This window comes from Hirundo rustica, chromosome 1 (genome assembly GCF_015227805.2).
Source record: "Hirundo rustica isolate bHirRus1 chromosome 1, bHirRus1.pri.v3, whole genome shotgun sequence".
Classification (NCBI taxonomy): Eukaryota; Metazoa; Chordata; class Aves; order Passeriformes; family Hirundinidae; genus Hirundo; species Hirundo rustica.
Genome location: NC_053450.1, coordinates 112,468,350 through 112,489,368, shown reverse-complemented (window position 1 = coordinate 112,489,368; position 21,019 = coordinate 112,468,350). Strand labels below are relative to the sequence as shown.

Genomic DNA, 21,019 nt, shown 5'->3' with positions numbered 1-21,019 from the left:
TTTTCATATTTGGGAAGGCTGACTGACCCACACTAAATCCTCGTTAAATAATAGAAGGCAACCTCTAGCTCTATACATTCACCTGCCTTGCCAGGGGCGGGAATTAGAGGGCTCAGAGATTTCACTCCATGCTATACATGGGACACAGAAACTGCATACAAATGTGAAATACACTTTCCATTTCATGAATTCCCTGAATTCACTAGCCCTAGAAGGGGAGAGAGGCAGGAGGAGACAACTTCACAGCCTACTCTCAGATTTCACTAAGTACAACTAACTCCACCCCTCTTAGCCACATATCTACTGTACCACCACATCCAGCCAGGGACCTCGGTGTGCAAAATAGCTGAAAGCTACCCTCAGGATGAGATCAAGGCAGCTGGTCTGTGGAATCTGGAGTCTGTGTTTCATGTTCTGTCTTTTCTGCATCTTTCTTCACCAAACAACAGCTAAAAGAAAACTGAAGTTTGTGTCCCTAGTAAGTATGGGCAAATGCAATTTCTTCAAAACCTATCACTTACTCCTCTTCTTGTGCTCTAGGGTAGGGAGGAGGGGGCACCTTTTCAAATATTTAAATGTTTCCTGCATATTCAAAATTCATTAGTGTATTGTCCAAAAAAAAAAAACCTTCTCAATTTTAAATAATATTTTATAATTTTGTCTCCTTTGTGCACTCCTAGATGAACTTTCTTTCTGGATGGATATAGAATGCTTATTTTATAGCACTAAGAGAAAAATAACACAGGATTCTATTTGAAAATGTAAAAGAGGATTTCATAACTGAATACCAAGCATGCAAAAACCCTCTTTACCATCGAAGAGTGTCCACAGTGGTTTCAATGGATTAACATGCATAGTTAATTTCACTATGTGAAACTCAAACAAGTGTACAACGACACTGAACAAGCAACACAGAAACCAGCACTCTGAAGCTAATGCAATTTGCAATGACTATGATGTACCATTTGTTTGCAGAAAGCCTGAATTTTATTCTGAACATCACACATATTCAGAAATAATTTATATTATTTTTGTCCTGCAGTTTTTGATTGAATTTCTCCATGCTTGGATTAAAAAAAAAAAAAACAACAAAACACACACACAACCAAAAACCACACCAACAACGAAGAAAGAACTGGTGCAAAAATTTTAGAATCATATGGCACGTATCTACAGGAATTATGCTGCAAAGAATATGAAGCAAAGGATTCATTGGATGAATGAAAAAAATCCAATGTATCTGTATAAATACATCTTTTATCTGAAGTGAAATTCCAAAATAGGTTCAATGCTTTCAGAGTAACAGTTTAGCGTTTTTTTATATATAAGATAACACTTTTATCTCCTCTTGTGATGAAAAAGCTAACATATGACTTTTTAAGGCTAATTTGTGCTGAGTAAGAGAACTTCACAGCAGTCAGCCACAGAACTGTTATCTCAAGTAATAGTCTGGGTTTTTTCCTTCTGAATTCCAACTTAGTCATTCCAAAGTATTAACATTCAAATATTTCTGCAAAATTACTTACATGCTTCTATTTGTTTTCTGTTTATTTAATATTACCTCTTATATTTAGGAGGTCTATACCTCTTAAAATACAAAAAAAACTCTTTAAAATACAATAGGGTATCCTGAAGTTTTTATAACTTGCAAGAATTTATTTGAACTAATTTATTCTCAAAGGCCAAGAAAAGAACCAGTTACATTTGTCTAAATAAATTAAGCAGGAAATGTAGCTATCTAGACTAAAGGCAAGCACCATTAATATACTTAGCACCTGTCAGATACAGTACTCACTGTCACTGAATATTCCTTGTGACTACACTAATTATTCATAATCACCACAAAAAATACCAGTAATACAAAAGCAATTTCATCTATTTTATCAGGTATTTCGCCATGGTGATCATACCCCACAGGAGTTTTTTCCAAATGATAAGCACAAAGAAATTGCAAGACAACAGGGATATAGTCAACTTACCAAGGTGAGTTTCTTTACTTGGGTCAAGAACTGAAATATTGGAAGATAGTGTGTTGATATTTGGGGGTTGAAACTTTGCTTTCACTTGGAGAAAGCCCTTATTAAGTTGTCACTTAAGGACAGCAAAGGAACGTAGCAGGAAAATACAGCAACAGCACTCGCTAATTTTAAATGAAACTGAGTCAGTCTGTTCTGATCCAGTGTCAGCACAGTTGAGCTTTTTGATTGCAGACTAGGGTCTGCTGGGAGGAGCCAGGCACTGGTGACCATCTCAGTTCATCTGTGACCATACAGGACGTTTTAACCATCAGTAGCATAAGGTGGTGGAAGTGCTTACAGACTCAACGCTCCCTCAATCTCTACTGAACAGAAGTGCTTCCTAAGTCATGAGCTGTTAAGATCAGTCCTAGCAGTAACTTCTCTCATGCTATGCCCAAGAAAATTGACTTAAAACTCATCTATTTTAGTGCAGGCATTTGTGGAATCAGCTGTTAGTTAACCAGAAGCAGCTGAAGCAACCAGAGATACTGTACCAGACAGATGCTGTCCCTACCTTGACTAATTTCTATTAGCTGCCACGTCTTACAAATGGAGCCAAGGGTGAAGTGTACTATCAGGCTGTAGAGCAACACTTGGACACTGAGTGGTTTTAACCCCACTTCTGCTCCCCTCCCACCAGAGGGACCCACTGTGTCTGGGTGCTTGTGCTTCACTCCTTTTTCCCCAAGGTATGTTATTTGGATGGAAAAAAAGCTGCTAGTTATTTGCCCAGTACTCAGAACCAGGCAGTCTCCCTGAAATAGTTTAGAAGCACCAGAAGTCTGGTTGTCCCAGATAATTGGCTACAGGGTATGTGGAGGCTGACAGTGAGGTGTGTCTCTCTGTTAGGCACACATACCTTATGTCCAGTGGGTCTCCTAAGAGAGCTTGCCAGGTCTCCATCAAAATCAGAATAGAACAAACTGCCTGAGGGGTTCCTTTTCCCCACTGTTCTTAGGAGGCAAAACTGATCTCCAAAGCAAAATCAGGCCTATTTCTGCTCATATCAACTCCCTTGAAGAAACAGGAATAACAGACCAGCTTGCCAACTCAGCTGTGACTCCGTCACTCCATATAAACGCTATGCAAATTCAGCAATCCATCCAGGCTTGCTCCAGGGCATGGAAGACTTCAAGACTCAGGCGTCAGGACTTAAACAACATGCATATTAGGCAAGTTGCGGCAGAAGCCTAAAACACACCTATATCCTAGGAAACTGGATGCACAATTCCAGCAAGAGAAAGAAGTGATCACATGCACACACAGTGGATCCTGAGTGACTAGGTCTGACCACATAGCTGACTTGGCTTTGAGTGGGAATTTGGACTAGAGACTTCCTGAGGCCCCTTTCAGCCTGAATTATCCTCTGATCCCGTGACTTAGAAAATTGCTTTAGGAAGCAATGAGTAATCACTGTACTTGAGATCCCAGTGTACAGTAATTACTACATGAGCAAAGTGGAATATATTTCATTTTCAGCCAGGAAACGCCATGTACAAGTAAAAAGATGGCAATACAGAGACTATTACAGGGACACTGCGTGCGTTTGTGGTGGAGTCACCAGCCCTAGGGGTGTTAAAGCAAAGTCTGGAAATGGTACTTAGTGCCATGGTCTAGCTGACATGGGAGCGTTAAGTAATAAGTTGGACTCAATGACCTCAGAGGTCATTTTCAACCTGACTGATTCCATGATCGTATGTCATGTGTTCACAAAATTATGTAAGTAAGTTGAAAGATGTTCAGCTGAGAGCTACTAAAATGTTGGGACTGGAAAACCTATTTTGCTTTGAGGGTAGAGAATTGTCATTAGTTTAATGTCACAAAGATATAAAGTGACTTGATTCCATTTTATGGATTACTGTTTAACTGTGAATAAGATCTATGATGGTGAATGTTGTTCAAAAGTGTAACAAGATTCAGTGACTGAAAGTTGGGAACATAGGCAAGAATCAAAAATCAAATGTTTAAGACTGTTGATAATAATTAACTATTGCAGCAAAATGCCAGAAGGCTTGGAGAACTTTTACTTCAAGTCTTCTATTCTGAAAAACTAGATCTTGCCCAGGCTAAAACTGTAGCCCCACTAAGGAATCTCTGGTGATACTCTATGGGATTCATATCCTGGACATGTCTTCATGGACAGGTGGCTGCTCTGTCTGCACGCCCAATTAATCAGCTCTGAGACAGCAACAGAGTAGAAACTAGACAGATGGTGTTGGAACATCTCTATGCCTACTTTAAGTCTCACTAGCTCAGATAAACATACACATAGCTTTCCAATGAGCAAAATACAAAACTGCATCCACCAGGAGTCATATCTAACATTATCCAATACCATACACGCAGCAACTTTACTACTTTTTTCTCATGTCTTCTTTCCTACTTCACTTTGAAAAGGGAAAAGGTCTTTATTAAAATAATATCAAATATTACTGCATTCTTTTTCGGTTGTAGGAATGGATGCATAGCACATTTCTTTAGACTCTTAACACTCTTCTGTTACTTCTACAGCTTGGCATACAACAACAGTATGAGCTTGGCCAGTACATGCGGAGGAGATACTCTCATTTCCTGAGCATTGTATACAAGCAGTGTGAGGCAAGTACTGGATCTGGGCAGGAAGATGTTTTTCGTGGTTGTTAATGGGACTTCCTGGATGCATAAGAGACTAAACCTGGTGCAGTTGGAGAAAATGTAATGCCAATTGAAGTCAATGTAATTCCAAAGTATCCCTGAAACTGTGTTTCAGCTTTTATCCTGATGGTTAACTGAAATCAACATGAAAGGCTTTTTAGGCTGCACATCAGGTTCAGCTCCCCTACTGCTGTAAGGGCGAGCATCTATGTCAAATACCTCCAATGCTGTATTTCCACATGGAACACAGGTACAATCCAGTTTTCATGTAGGTTCCAGCTTTTCAGTGCACATATGATGTCCCAAAGCCTAGAGGGTCAAATAGAGTCAATCACATGATGTCTACTAGGATTCCTAAGATAAATGTTACCATGCTGCAGCTCAGTTGTCCAGCAAAATTTTATTCCAGCTGCAGTCTTTCTCCCTTCTTCTTCTTTCTCATGCCACTCCATTTTAATGACAACTTTCCCAGTACCAGCCCCTTTTTTTCCTACCAAGAAGACAATAAAATAAATCTAATGGAAGAAATTGCATTCCAAAATGTTTCTCTCTCTTTTTTTTTTTTTTTTTTTTTTCTTCAGATTTATGTTCAAAGCACTGACTGTGATCACACACTTATGAGTGCTCAGGCAAGTCTTGCCGGACTGTACCCACCGACACAGGGTCAGATTTGGAACCCCAGAATCCTTTGGCAGCCAATTCCAGTTCACACAGTGCCACTGTCACATGATAATGTGAGTATAAACCAGGGGCATCGGCTTCCCCTTAATCATTAGTAAAGTACATAAGATACGAGATGAAGGTGCAGCATGGTAACGGCAATGAAAAGTTGTCACAAGCCTTGTCTGGAAAGGCTTATTAAGCTGAATAGAAGTATTGGCAAGTATTTTCACAGGAATGGACTTACATGTCAGAAAGGTGATCTTAACAAAAGAGGAAGAAAAATGGGAGTACTGGGTATAGAGAAAAAGAGTTAATTTATAAGGTGATGAAATCACTGTAGAAGTAGATTAATCCTAAATTTAACACAAGCATGACTTTCTTTGCGTGAGGAGAGAAAACAGACAATCTTACTAGTGCTTCATTATTGCTTAGTCCACAGCCAACAGAAACGATGAAATAATCATTCTGGGACTTACATTATGGTGAAAATTGAGTTACAGAGTTGTTTTTCATGCACTTTGCAGGTCAGTGCATGCACTTCAAGGATTGGTGAAAAAAGTAAAAGGGAATTTAAGTACAAGTTCATAGGGCAATGTATTTTTTTACCTCCTTTCCTCAGCTCCTCACTTTGGAGTTGCAAGGAATCCTGTGGATAGCAGCTCTGTAGCCTGCATATACTTGTCCTAGAGGGGAAAGCTGTGCAGCTGACTGGAGCTGGAATCTCCTGTGTGTGGAAAATATATGATAAAAAGTTAAGATCAGGAATGTGCAATGAGTCCCGGTTTGCAAGAGCAGGTTTACACATGTGGTGCAAGATAAATTGTGTGGGCTTTACAAGTCTAGTCAACACAGTCTGTGATGATAAGGGAATCAAGTTAGATAGGTCATGGAGCAATGGTTCTCACCTCAGGGTGATGAGAGCATGAAGATGGAAGGTATGGAGACATGTCTTCCTCTCCACACACACAGCCAGGCACAGAGTCAGGAGCTGCTTCTAACACTGTCACAGGTGGGGATATCCTAGTAGACAGTCAAGAATACCTGGCCACTATCAACACAGACACCAAACTCAGCAAGTGCTGCACCTCCTTCACATCTAGGGGAGCACGTAAGTTTATTCAAACAAATCATAAAGTCATGATCACATGCACAATTTTCATACCTTTTTCAACTATTTGTGTTTAAACTTTATTCATCTTTACTACATATACAGGTTAAACTTGAGACCACATGTATCCTACAACACAAAACAAGTGCCCATCATTTACTGGTGAAGTCATTCCTGTTCATGAATCTATGGCTATAGTTCACAAATACCTTTCTATCTTGTGGAATACATAGATTATATTTCTAAAAAAAATGAGGAACGGCTGTTAAGCATTCCAATTTATATGGAATGCTTCACAGCAATAATTATCCCTTCAAAACACTCAAGTTCTTTTCAAAGATCTTTTAACATTGGGACTATATAGATGGAGCTACATTACTGGGAAAAGGACAAAAAACACATTAGAAAGCACTAATAATAGCTCAGTGTCAAATTTGAACTTTTGTTTAAATTTAACATAGAAAACAAGAATAAACTCAATTTAGCTTACATATATAAATACATATAAATGAAATACCAAGTTCTTAAGTCATTCCAGTAACCTTTAACCTTCATATATCTTACATTAATGAAAAACTAAACAGAGTTACAGAAAGTTCACAAGTTTCTACAATTCAGCTGAAGTAAATGAAACTGTGTTAAATAGACTCAGTATAGCTGAATATGCACAGAGACTGGATTGCAGTCCACCTGCTGCTTGGTAATTTGTTGTAAAAATGTGATGATGTGTTTAAAGAAAGACTGAACACAATGAATGAAATCATCCCTGGAGAAGCTAAGAACAAAGGAGCTCATGAGGACTTGTCTTAGTCTTCTGTCAAAGGACAAATTTCATCTTGTGTAAATGAATCCTTTAACTTTGAACTACTGCAGCCATTACTCCTCTGAACATTGAAAGATTATTTTGTATGTAGTCATCAGTATGACTCCTAGAGTCCTGAAGATGAATATCCTTGAAACTACATTCTCAAGTTATTTTTCAGCTTGTCCTAACTAGTGCAGTCAACCAGAACAGCAATCCTGCAAGGTATATTGAATTGCAGAACAAGATGCACCTTGCCTAACTAGGATTTTGCAATTTTCTTTCCAGTTGCTATACCTACCTTTCTCACACTGCCCAAAATACAAGGAGCTTCTGAGAGAAACCTTTGCAACAAGGGATTTCCAAAGGCAATTCAAGCACTACAAGGTGAAGTATTTTCAGTTCTGGAAATCCAGAAATGTACTACTTCTTCAACATCATCTAACACGTAGGTTTAAAAATAGCAATTATTATGCCCCTTTCACATCTCCAATCTTCACAGTGGGTGTGGACAACATCCCCAAAAAGCAATTACAACATTACAGATCCAGCTGGACTGGGCTATCCCCAACAACTAAAAATGGCAAGTCATAGAGAAGATAAATTATTGACCTACTTGCAAAAACTCAGTTTCTAAGAGATTAGACAGAACAAAAACTCAGATAAAATCAGTCTCAATGCCTGTCAAATTATTCCAATACCTCTCTTTGTTTACTCCTATGTAAAGCAACTCCTCTGACATCTCTGCCTATGTAAGTCTGTGAGTTCAGATTCATTTTCTCAGCTCAATTCCCCAGAATTTTATAAGTCTCAGTGCTTTCCTCAAGCACCTATTCACATTTTCCACCCAAAATCCTAATTTAGGTGTTCTCTTATGTTTTGTGCTTATCTTCATATGGTGTCCTTTCCCTTGTTTCTCCACTATCAAAACCTTTGCATGACTATATAATCATGTTTATTCTGCTGCAACCTACTTCTTCACATGTGTATTCAAAAGGACACTATGAACCACACCTGTTTTTCTATTATCTTTCATCACTGACCTCAATCATCCATCTGTGGCTCTGCATCTGGGTATTATATGCAAGTAAATCACAATTCCCATTTTTTCAAATTCACATCATACCTCTCTTTCCGCTAAGCGCCAATATCAGACTAATTCTGTTTATCACACTTCCTTTAAGCACTTTTTGGATTTCTGCCAGACTTCTTCATATATCTATGTTCCCGCTACTTTCTTCTAAACATTTCCACCAAGCATAAACAATCACCATACTTCAAATCTGAACTAATATCACCAACCTTGTCTAAATGAATAGGCCAAATTCTCTTAGACCTAGGCAATGGTTCATTGCTCAAGTGTGAAGTGCAAAGACTGTCTTCTTTCTAAAAATTCCTATGTACTAGTATGGCTGTGTGTAGAAATCATGTAAAAAGGCCCTCAGTACTACAAGTTTGTGGTTTTCTGTATTACAGCAATTTCTGAAGTTTTTAGCCACTCATACAGGATACCCATTGAAGAAGTTGACTACTGAAAGGATTTGGAAGCTCTCTGACACTTTACAATATGAGGTAAATAGAATCATAGAATCATTTAGGTTGAAAAAGATCCTTGAGATCTTTGAGTCCAATAGAAATTCCTACATTTCCTTCAACCTGGTATTTTTATTTGGTTTATTTTTTTTATTGTAAGTCATAAAAAGATCATAGATCTGTGCTTTATTTTTTTTTTTTTTTTTTTAACATAGACTCTTTTCAGCTTCTTTCCCAGAAATTGTCATTTAACATCAAACTTACAACTGAAAATCCTGCCAACACACTATGTGTGAGGCTGCTGTGGGTCATCCACCACTATAAGAAACACAAACTGATGAACTTTCATATTCAAGATCCAGTCAGTGATAGTATATGGAGAATTAGGCAAAAGCATACCTTTGGATAAAATTGTCTTGTAACTCCTCCAGATCCCACTAGGAGATACACAAGGATAAAAATATGTTGCTGGAAAAGAAATAGAAGCATCCTTCCACAAAGATTTTATGCAAATTGTATAAGCAAGAAAAGTCATTGTTTGTACATGGTCTGTAGTGGACAGGGTATTTTTTCAGGAATTAAGCAGCCATTGGAATGACACTAATTGCTGTTTGTGGAAGTTTGGGAGCTTGTTCTAAGCAAAGGTACCAGGCATATCACAAAAAAGCATTGATTTTATAACAAAAGGGGTATTGTGGTGCCAAACTGGCATGGGTATCTGGGTTCCACAGTCTGGAAATGTCATGATTTGAAAAAATCTTCACTGCCCTTCATTTAGCAAGACGTCCCACTTAGAAGTCTAGACTTACCTCAGCTGAAACTATTGACAATTGCAGAGTCTTGTGTTAAAAAGTCATTTTTGAAAGCAGTTTTTGCTACACTTTCATGCATAACTATTTATAAACTTAAATATTAATGATAAATTGGTCATCAGTACTGAATATTAGTAAGGGAGTTTTAAGGTGGATTTCAGAAGCAATATGTAATATTTTACAGGGTGTGATGCTAATGAGTTTACCTTCATTCCTGCAGTTTTTGCAAAAGTCCAACTTTGGTCAAAGCAGACTTGAATAGAATTTTAGCTGGGGCCTTGAGTTATATGAAATGTTAACATGTTGGGACATCTCACAATAATTTCAGTGAGATCACCCTTCCATGTTTTCCAAATGCAGGACCACAGCTTTCTATTTCAATAGTTAAATCATACCAAGAACCCATGCCACCAGACAAATAAACAAAACCCAGAGCTCCCACCAAGAATCTAGGTAAACACTGGAATTAAAAAAAAAGAAAATGGTGTTTTTCCTTCTAGTGTTAAAGTTGATGAGCCTTGGTCTTTGACACTACTGACTGAGAACTCTGAGGGTATCAATTAAGACATCTGCCATAAAAGCCTCTCTCATTTTTCAAGCATATAGAGAGAGTGTCCTTACATAGTTTTTTAGTACAATTTATGAAACTACAGTAGCACACATCCCTCTGTATTTGTTTCTTTCAGCTAAGTGTTACCTGATTTTCAGGTAACTTGGAGACTGAGGAGTTTGCCTGCCTACAGATTGTCTTAAACAGCATGCAACCAGCCAATTCTTTCCTCAAGACATAAATCACATTTATTAAAAGAGAAATTGATAACATTGTTATCTGAGCTAGTTTAACCTAGCATGTTCTATTGTTTTCTTGTTTAAACAAACCCTTAAAGTAGTTGACATTTTCCTTTGAGCTCGACTGTTACAAAAATACTCCTTTTGGTGAGCTCAGTCCAAAGGTTACATTGCTCTAAAGGAAAGTTGCCAACCTTGTTTAAAAAGGAATTCAGGGTAGTGCAAACCAGGAGTGCTGTGCGTGTCTTCCCTTCTCACAGCTGTGATCACTAATATATCTTGGACTGCCTCCACAAGGAAAGACTAATCCATTTCACTTTAGCTTGAGGACTGTGACAGTATCCAACAGACCATAATATGTACGTATTTCATTTATATCTTATCCTTATATATGTACCCCATATTTGGGTACATCCATACAACAGCTATATATACACTCCCATTTGATCTCTGTATTCCTCTTACACCTGAGTGCTAGCAGCCCTTAAAATCCTGAAGTTTATATAGGATTTGTTTCAGTAAAAATATATCCCAGCACATGACTGAAAAAGTCATATGGTGATTTTTTTTTTCACCTGACAACATAAAAAATGCGAGGGTTTTTTTGCATAATTTTTAGTATTATATTTCCTCTTCTTACTGAACACTTAGCTCTAAGTTTCTTTTAGCCACTATGATGCTATAAATAGGAATGCTACAGCTGTCTAAATGCAAAATACAGTCATAATTTTATTATAATGAAAATGTTACTGGAATGAAAACATTTAGAATTTGTTCTGAGAAGTATTTTGTGCCAGAATAAATAACAGTTAGCAGCAGGAATCAGTAAGAAAATTACCATGCTTTCTTTCTTCACTGTAGGATATTAACAATTACACTTTACCTGTTTGGGCTACTCATGGTGTCAGAACCAAGCTGATAAAGCTGTCAGAATTGTTATTGCAGGCGGAATTTGGGTTCCACAAACAAATACAAAAATCACGCTTGCAGGGAGGTAAGCTGAATTCTTACTCCATTCAAAACCAAAAGTCAGATGGCAAAGAAGAAAGGGCATATAACAAACATTGCTGCTGATTCCATAGTAGAATGGTGAAAGATGCCATTATGGGGATATTGGTGGGCAGCACTGAAAGATTTTGATTAATGGGGAGGGAGACGGTGAGCATATGAATAATGAATATGCTAATCCAGCATTATAACTGAGGTATCATTTAAATTACACTGTATAAGAAATTCATATAACATACAGATTCATGTTGAACTAAGTTTGAACTTAGCGTAAGCCTGCATGTGCAAATTACTTAAAAAATATTATTTGTAATAATGTCTCAAATAGAGACTTTGTTGCCTAATAGTCTTCATATTCCACTACTGAGAGTCCTAAAATGAGATTACTAAACTGCTTCTAAACCTTACTCTGCTCAGAAAACAGTGGCTGAATTTTGAAAATATTTTATACCTTTTTAATCACTCATTCTCCTCCATTCATCTACTGTCAGCTTTTGAGCCTCCTTTTTGTTTTATATGGGCAGTTTACAGGCAGGATCTGTGAGCCTGGAAGACAAATAAACATATAAGCATGAATCAATTTGTTGCATTTTTCAAAAACTTGTTGCAAAACTTGGCACAAAGTTCAAACCTCTGCCCTTGCTTTACTAACAATTGCTATTAAATATGTGCCAGGAGCTAAAGACTAATTCTGTCTAATTTGCTAGCTGGTACAGTTCTACTTTTAGGATTTTAATTGGTTGACATGCCAACCTTATATTAACATATGAGCACAGCCATTGATTTAAATCAAGTAGTTTGTCTTAGAATTTTTCAGCCGTTAATTTTAACAGAATACAGACAACCACACAATTTATAAAGCCCCAGAGTCCAGAGGATATGTTCTTTCTTTTTTCTCTGGAAAGTAGGAAATCAATCAAGCTACACACACAATGGGGTAGTATTCATTACTGTGCTCTTCTTGCACTGTTCTGCTGGCACAAAGTAACTGTGAATGTACTGTTTGAAGCTGTTGAGGCTATTAGGGATCCCCAAAACATTTTACACTGAAGAAAAGTAGGCTCACTGTTCATTTGAAAGATACTGTCACTATTAATCAAGGCCCTCTGCACAAATCACCAATTAAGTAAATTGAAAAAAATCTGGTGCATTTAATGACAGATTGCTAAAATGGCAACAATCGATACAGATGTTAACACAAGCATCTCTTTCATTGTCACTGCTTCCCCATTTTCTTTCAGGTATTCTTTTAAAAACTATTCTAAAGCATATGTCAGATGCTAGAAAACCTTCATACCATCAAAAAATGGTTATGTATTCCACGGTGAGTGCTTTCTGTTTCTCTTGTGTTTTCTTTCTGCAGTTATTACATGCAGGGAAAGCCATGAAATTTATTTCCTTCATGAAATACATCTACAAGCATTTTTGATTTGGTTAACCTTAAATATATTCAGGTTTTTAAAATTTTTTAATGAACAGATACTACTTTGAAACCTGAAGCATTCCATTTTCTACTTCTTGTCATTTTTTTTCATTGTAATAATGTTTTGATTGAGCAGGGAATGGGAAAAACCTCATATTTTATTAAACCTGGATCATTAAGTTAATTTAAAATAAAATCTTCCTGCATCTTTTTCAAGTGCAACTGAAGTTACAGTTACTTTGAAGGCCTTATGAAGGCAGTTACTCAATTGTGATCTTATATTTTTGTTTAGAATATGGAGAAAATTTTTTGATTGCTCTTACTAAAACGCTCCTGTTTCTAAACTGCAGTTATATCATGACCTGTCAGTCAGCTAAAGAGCTTCCTGATCTGATCTCAGGTACAGTTTACTTAACAGGCAAAACCACTATTTCTTTTTAAAAGAAGTTTTACCTGTTACTATTAATTTTTAACAGCTGCAAGTGACTAAGGCTTCTTATATATTTACATATATGTATACCTTATACATGCAGCACTTCAGTTTATATACCCAAAAAGAATATTTGCTCCACAATGCAGAGGGCAAGTATAAATGATGCCACACAAGTAATGGTAATGTTGAGTAGACAGATAATGTGTGGAAAATATTGTTAAATAAGAGGTTCATGCAATCATTTTCAACAGACCTTTAATAAACGTTTCCCTCTGTTCACAGCATGCAGCCACCATTGCTGCCTTACAGATGGCACTCAATGTCTTCAATGGGAAATTGCCTCCTCAAAGTGCCTGCCATTTTTTTGAACTTTACCAGGAAAAAAATGGGTAAGTACCTGCAAGCTATACTGCTAATATGTACTTGTTCTAAAAAGGAATATTCTGATACCCAAGACTAATTAAACTGGATACATGAGGTTCACTATTCAGTAAAATATTACACATTGATTTTTATTACTTGTAATTGCATTCAGTTTAGTAGTCAGCAGCAAAATAAGCCTGATATATATATATTACAGCTATGAGAGGTTTTACTCCATCCTTTTTTATCTATTTAACTCCTTAGCAAAGACAGCAAACTACATGCAAATTGCTGTTGACCCCTAGTTCGTTAAAAAGCTCTCTTCAAAGTACTAATTATACTAGTAAATCATAAACATATTAGCAACGAGACAAATAAGCTGGCTAAAAGTTTGTCCCCAAGTAAGATAACTGCAGCATGGAAAGGCTGCGTGGTATTGCACACCTAAGTTTATTTTGACCCTTCTATGTTTTGAAACAGGCAGTACACCATAGAAATGTACTACCGGAATAATTCTTTGAGGGAGCCTCACCCCCTCACTCTCCCTGGCTGCAGATTTCGCTGTCCCCTGGAGAGATTTACTCATCTCGTCTCTCCCATCCTCGTACACTATTGGACAAGAGAATGTAGAATATAGGACATCAAAAGAGGTAAGCAAAGTGCTTTGGGCACATGTACCCAAAAGTAAAGTCAGGATTACTTCTTGAGCCAACAGCTCATTTGAAGTGATAATCATTCTCATAAGGGTCTGCTCTGAAATGAAAAATATGCAGATCCAGGAAAAGAGAATTGTACCCATGGCTGTCATTTCTACTCCAACAATACATTTATCTATTCCAGAACAATTTTCTGGTGAAATGAAATCAAGGCTGATCTGACTTTAGGATACTGTTTTTCATGTGGGGTTTTTTGTTTTGGTTTAGTCAACAAGACCTTCAGTTACTGAAAAAGTACATGTAAATGCACTGACTTAAAATAGTCACCTTTTCTTCTCTAACTGCAGAGTATTTGTCCAAGCTGATTAACAACAGTCAACAATTATGCATTCTATTGATTTTAGCAGGCATTCAGAGATCAAAACAGACGAATATTGAATAGTATAGCAGATCGGCACTTACCAGAATGTCAAATGTATATAGACACACATTGGCATACTAACTCATTCCCTCATAGGTGGTTTATATCACCATATTAGGATGTTTAAATTTTCATTTTGACCACTTATGATATTTAGTTTTGCAGAATGAGGGAACAGGAAGGTGGAAAATGACATTGTCTGTCTTTTATCAAGCTCTATATTACTTAAGGGAAATGAAACGCTAAGAAACCTCACTTTTCTAATGTTCAAATATTGTACCCAACATTAAAAAAAAATCCCATATGGCTTTCTGAATCACTGATCTCATGAAGAATTTGAATCGTCGGATATTATAAGAATGCAGACCAGCCAACTCATCTGGTTGAAAATAATTTCCTGTTAAATATCTTGAATCCATTAACAGAGTGGAGATAGTCTGGACAGAATAAATGAAAAATTAGCAAGTAATGATTCACTAAACAAATTTCTTCACTATAGTCATTGCTCACAAATATTTCAGGAAATTACCACATTTAATTGCAAAAGGTAATTTGGCAGAGAAAAGGGGAGGTTGTTTCTGATGAGGTTTTTTTTCCAGCCACACTACTAATACAGTCATGGAAGGCAATGATAAATACTTCATGTTTATACTGGGGTGCTTAATAGCCTAAGGCTTGTGGAAATCAATCCCCCTCCTTCACAAAGCAAACTGTCTAACTGCAGATAAATAAAGGAAAAAAATTATCATATATCGAAATGTTACAGTAATAAAGACACAAATATTTAGCCTTTAAATTTAACACAAAGGTTAACATTTTGCTGAAGTAGAAGTTAGATGGTGTTCATGCATTTCACACCAAATCCAGCATCACTGCTTTCATTAGCAATCCTGAGTGCTGAAAACACATAAGGACCAAAAAAGAGGTTACAATCAAACATGATACTCCAATTAAAATGTTTTCCATATTGTCATATCAAAATTTGATACTGTCTGCTATTTTATCCTGGTTCAGAATGGACCCGTTGGGGCCATACCCTAATTTTTTGGACTAAATTTAGAACCATTAATTTCACTTTTCCTGCAGGCCCTCAGCTGTGTGTTATTGGCACTTGGGAAAAGGTCAAGGCACACTGATCCACAGGTAGCACAGTGCAGCATGCTGACACTGCCCTGTGCTAAATCACTGTGCTCTACCAATTCTCAATGAATGCAGACAGCCTGAAACAGCTGACTTGTAACACCAGGAAGCTAAGTTAAGGAGAGTGATGGAAAGAGTTTACAGGTCACAATTAGGCTTGACACAGACAGCTGCAAAATCCCTGATTTCAGCTGTTTCCAACTCTTTCAAAAATCATCTCAACTACTTTCTTTGCTAATACATATGTTACTAATTTGATTATACATGCATAAGAGGATTTTATGACATCTATAAATGTGATTTTTAAAAAAAATAAAATCCAGGAGTATGACTGAGATCAAAAATGTAATTTATATAGATAGCTATTCTACAGGTCTCCAGTTCATAAACATACAGATGTTTCTATAAAAAGCTTAATTGAAGTTTTATGGAGAGGATTTATGTCCCCACTACAAGGAAAAAAAGGGGTTAGGCAAGTACTGTTAATATAGGTCACTCAGTACAATAGTAGTATTTGAGGGTGGTTTAAATCAGAGTCAAGTTCCTCCACATTTCAATGACCATAGAATGAAACATAGGAAATTAATAAGGCTCAGCATATTTGGGAAGGAGGTAAAACTGTGAACTCTCTCTCTGCTCTTTTTGCTGCTCAGGAAGATTTCAACAGACTTTACCTAATCCTGTCAAAACAGAAGTAAATGTGTTTGTTAATTCCACTTAGTCTGAATTGCCTACTTGCTGAGGTACTATTAACAGGTTTGCCATGCTGTTGGAGAATGCCGTATGCTAAGAATGCATCTGTCTTTTTGTTTTACCTTTAGGTGCTCCCTCCACTATCTTCAGCATGGTTCACTTTACAAAAGAATTCTTCCCACACTGTGATATGACTATGGTCCATCATTTCTCATTAAATTCCATCAGCTTGACCAACTGAGTTTCCTGATATCTATCAAAAGAAAACATTCTTTAATTCTACAAACAAAAATTATAGAAAGCAGGGACTTATTCTTCATTAATATTTGTTTTACTTTATCACCTGGTAAAACCCAAGTACAACATGAAACTAGTGGAATTATTCAGGACGCATTCTTTCCAAAGGGACAATGTCACAACTAATTCAGCTATGTAATTATAGAGTGTTTTGAAGGGCTATAACCTTGCTTTACAGCAAAATTAGAAAATACCTCTGAAGGAGTATGCCTTCTTTTGAAGAATGAGACAAGAACTTCCAGAACTGGTGACAGAAGCAATGCTTCAAATGGAGACCCTAAAAGGAGTCATTCCACTGTCCTTAGCCTTCCTTTTGTTATATTACTTTGATTGTATACTCTGATCTGATCGTATAAAGTCTCTTCTCCTGGGAAATCTGTCAGTAGACACTGTTCTTGACATGTACAACAAAATGGCAATAAAAAATAAAAAAATTCAGAGCTGCATACTCATTAAAACATGCAGAACATGTTGGGCAATCCTTCACTAGCTACATTTTCTAATATTGGTACTGCAAAAACAACTTCTGTTCTTACTACAAAAGCTGGATCAGAACAATCAGATGCAACTAACTTATGAAAATACTGGACATGTCTTTGCTTGAAGAACTAGGATTTGTTATTTTTTTTGTTTTCTCACAGTGGAAAGGACCTTTTGTCAGCAGTCCTATTGCCCATAGGTCATTTCAAAGAGAAATAGAGTAACAGCTGAGATGCAAAAAATTTCACCATTCTGGCTTCCTTTCCTCAGATAAGGCTTTTAAAATGGATGCTAAAACTATGAAAAGTATATACCTTACAGCATAAGCAGATAACTGCTACTCCAAAAGCTACAAATGAATCAAAATAATAAAAAGAGCCCTTTTTCTTCCAACAAGAATCTAAGTTTCATAATTCTCACTGTAAATGCTTATTCTCTTCTCAGCAGGCCCCAGTTTCTGTGCTTCTTAAGCCACCATAGGAAATATGGTTCACCAGGAAAGCTGTAGTTAGATTTCCAGTCAAAAAATGCAACCTGTTTTACCATCCAAACAACGGCAAGAACGTTTTCTGACAACATGAGACAACCACTTCTACCTGCTTCTTAATGCAAAGAAGAGCAAGCTTGTTTATTCTGTATTACCTTAATGTCCCATAATGGACACCAGAAGAAAGTCTTCCCAGGTGTGGTAGCCCCCACAGGAAAGTTAGTGCAAGCTCTTTAAGTTACTCATCTCAAAACCATGCCGATCATCACACCTCCCTTCCTAAGTAATTAAAAAAAACCCCTGCTAGACAAAAGCAAATGGAAAGGAAAAGCCAAGACTCCATCTTTATCAGCGTTAGACTTCCAACAGATTGTAGCCTTGGCTGTCAAAACCAAATTTCTAGGCACTTTCTCCTCTCAACCTGTTCCTGTTCCTTCCTTTTTTGAACTTGTGCCAAATTGTGATGCTTGAGTTGCTTTTAATGTTTTGTTTGCCAGATGTTTAGAAATGAAAGTTCAAGAGCTGTAAAGGGTTAATTTCATGCTTCTCCCATCAAAGGTGAGGGTGACTTTTCTGTTGGTTTCTGAACTGGACAAGGCTCACACAGAAAATGTGATAAAGACCTGAAACATTCTTCATTATTCTCTTTAGGCTCCAGTTCCCAATTCCTCCCCTCCTTCCTAACACAAATCCATGTCTCAAAACTTTTCAAAACCACATGAAGATCCTTTGTCACAGAGATTTGTCTGATATGGGGGATCATGGACCTGGATAGACCCTGGCCTCAGCACTTCAGTCATGGAAGTGCATCCTATGGGAGGTTACTGCTTACATCAATGTAAGGTCCCCCTTTTCCATCACATATTCAAACAATGTCTTCTTCCACGCTACATGCCCCAGTGTATATAGCTTGAATAATGTAATTTCTGCTGAGCAAAAATAAATTTCAAATTTAATTTACAAATTAGGACATTTCTAAATTATTTTACTCCCCCATCCCTATTGAACAGAAACCCCTTCACACACATTCTTTGTAATTTTTTTTGTTCTTAAGACTATCACTGAAGAAACACAGAAAGTAAGATTTCATTTATACATCACTAACTCAGAGGGAAAATAAGCATCAGTGTTTATAAAGGCTGGAACATAAAACCCAGATCTGTTGTAGGAATATAAATTGGGATGTCAGTGAATGAATAATAAACGGCTCTAAATTATGTTTTTCCACAACTTCACCAGCAGACTTTATTTGAAAAATCTGTCTTACAGTCTTTTGCAGGCATGAAGTCATAAACAGGTTCATTTCAGTTCCTCTTAAAGAAGCAGTGAGTCAAAATGAGTTAAAAACCCAGTTTGGCTTTGGAATTATTTAGATTATTTATTTTTTAAACATGTTGCAAAAGCAGAATCACCTGGATATGCAATGCTTAGACAGACCAGTCATATTTTAAAGACTTGCTTCAATAACCTAAATAATCATAGCTGCTGTAATATAGCTGGATAAAACTTTTGATCACTATTTTTCCTTTCATATGCTGAAGCAGGGTCAGCAAAATGGGGAATGAACAGCAGAAAATCAACAGCAATTTTGTGCTGCCTGGGAAAGATGGCACTGGACAGCTGAACTACTATTTTCATTAATGTCATTACCTCTGTTTCTCTCTGGGTTATTTACTGAGCTGACTGACTATCAAAAATAAATGAAAGAAAAAAAACACAAAACAGTACAAACTCTGATCAAATTAATCAACTAAGTTATATTTCTTTCATGGTAGTACTACAAGTAGGTTTTCCTTCTTTTTATTTATTGTTCATGGTACTTACCCAAGATGTGGCAAACACAAGTTCAAACCCCCTCTTTAGCAAAAGGATTTGTCTCCACCTCTTCCAGAAAATAAATACACCATCAGACTGCAGTTTCAGAGGGGAAAGAGAAGAGGAATAATGCTTTCTGTCTCTTTCTTATTTGCTGTTCACTTTGTTTTTTGCAAAAACCTGCAGATTAGGTCTCCTTTGTCTCAGAAAACATACTAATCTCATAAGATCAAGAAGAAATTCTCGGAGTGCCCTGTAACCAGGTGCATATTACAAACTTGGAACAACTAAGAAATTACTAGAAGACAGTGAATAGACAGTGAGTAGACACTTTCTTCCCCTCACCTGCCTTAGATTAGTAATTTTGTGCTTAGGGCATTTTTTTCTGTAGTGTAAGATATAGGTTCATGTTCTGTCAGCAGTACAAGTAAATAAATTCTTTCTGTGTCACAAATTAGCTCCCTTGTCCATTCCGACTCCCCACAGCTGGGTGAAAACACCCCCACATAGGACTGTGAGACATCTTGTTTTCCTTGTGTTTCAGAATGGTGCTTGGAAAATGTGTCACTTTGCTTACTGAAACCAAATCTTTTCTTTCCCTTTTTCAGCTTAAAAAAAAAAAAAAAAAAAAAAGAGAGAGAGATAGATTGGAGATAAATTCAAGCCGTGCCAAAGGCTGATCTGCACATACAGGCTGTAACAGGACCTGAGCTGTTTTCCTGTGTGAGCAGCCTGATACATGAGTGCTTGGCAGCAGTTTCATATTTGGTGCTTTGACTGCAGTGACTTCCACCCTTTCAGGATGTAGTTGTGCTCTACCAGCAGTGGTTACCTCAGGTAACCCTTGTGTACAATAAAGCACAGCTTCTTTTGCAACCAGCCACTTCAAAGCAAATCAAGGCTTCAGCAAGCCTTTAAGAAAGGTACATGCACTTAAAATTTATAGTTGTGTTTAATTCTACTTAATGCCATAATGTCATAATTAGAACTTATGACAATATGCCAAATTAACATAAACATGATTTAAATTGTTTAGGCTCACTTGCATTATAATGCTTCAACAACCATAAATAGATTAGGAAGGACTTTATTATTATTTTGAAGCAACTTTTCCTAAAAAGTGCCAGGATTTAGATGCTGTAGAATAAGATGAGTTTATACCTGCCAAATGCCCAGTAGAAATGGAGATAATTCCAGAAAGGCAAGAAAATTTCCAAATTAAATACATGCTACTAACATACTTACAGATTGCATACAGGATTCCTACTAGATGACTCTATCCTAACCAGTATGGTACAGAAATGGGGATATTTTTCCATTTTGGAATGTGTAGACATTTGCTTAAGTTGTTGTGGTACCTATTCTTTTGAGCACAAAATACCTTTCCTAACAAAGTAGGAAGAGTGAAATCACAGAAATCGCTACTACTTACCGTATGCTTGGT

The 21,019-nt window shown here is 36.9% G+C and overlaps 1 protein-coding gene across 1 annotated transcript; it reads left to right on the top strand.

The window, feature by feature from the left end:
* The first annotated feature begins 328 nt into the window (after positions 1-328).
* On the top strand, positions 329-16,746 carry LOC120755747 (prostatic acid phosphatase-like). The gene is made up of 11 exons (XM_040071183.2): positions 329-478; positions 1,888-1,983; positions 4,530-4,616; positions 5,234-5,386; positions 7,514-7,612; positions 8,702-8,797; positions 11,221-11,353; positions 12,609-12,691; positions 13,506-13,612; positions 14,067-14,236; positions 16,625-16,746. The coding sequence occupies exons 1-10, from the start codon at positions 365-367 to the stop codon at positions 14,221-14,223; spliced, it is 1,125 nt and encodes a 374-aa protein (XP_039927117.1). The 5' UTR covers positions 329-364; the 3' UTR covers positions 14,224-14,236; positions 16,625-16,746.
* The last annotated feature ends 4,273 nt before the right edge of the window (positions 16,747-21,019 follow it).

Coding starts and splice junctions, on each gene's coding strand:
- LOC120755747 (XM_040071183.2), top strand. CDS start 365: ATGAGATCAAGGCAGCTGGTCTGTGGAATCTGGAGTCTGTGTTTCATG. Junction 1,984..4,529: donor GATATAGTCAACTTACCAAG/GTGAGTTTCTTT, acceptor TTACTTCTACAG/CTTGGCATACAACAACAGTA. Junction 12,692..13,505: donor AAATGGTTATGTATTCCACG/GTGAGTGCTTTC, acceptor CTCTGTTCACAG/CATGCAGCCACCATTGCTGC.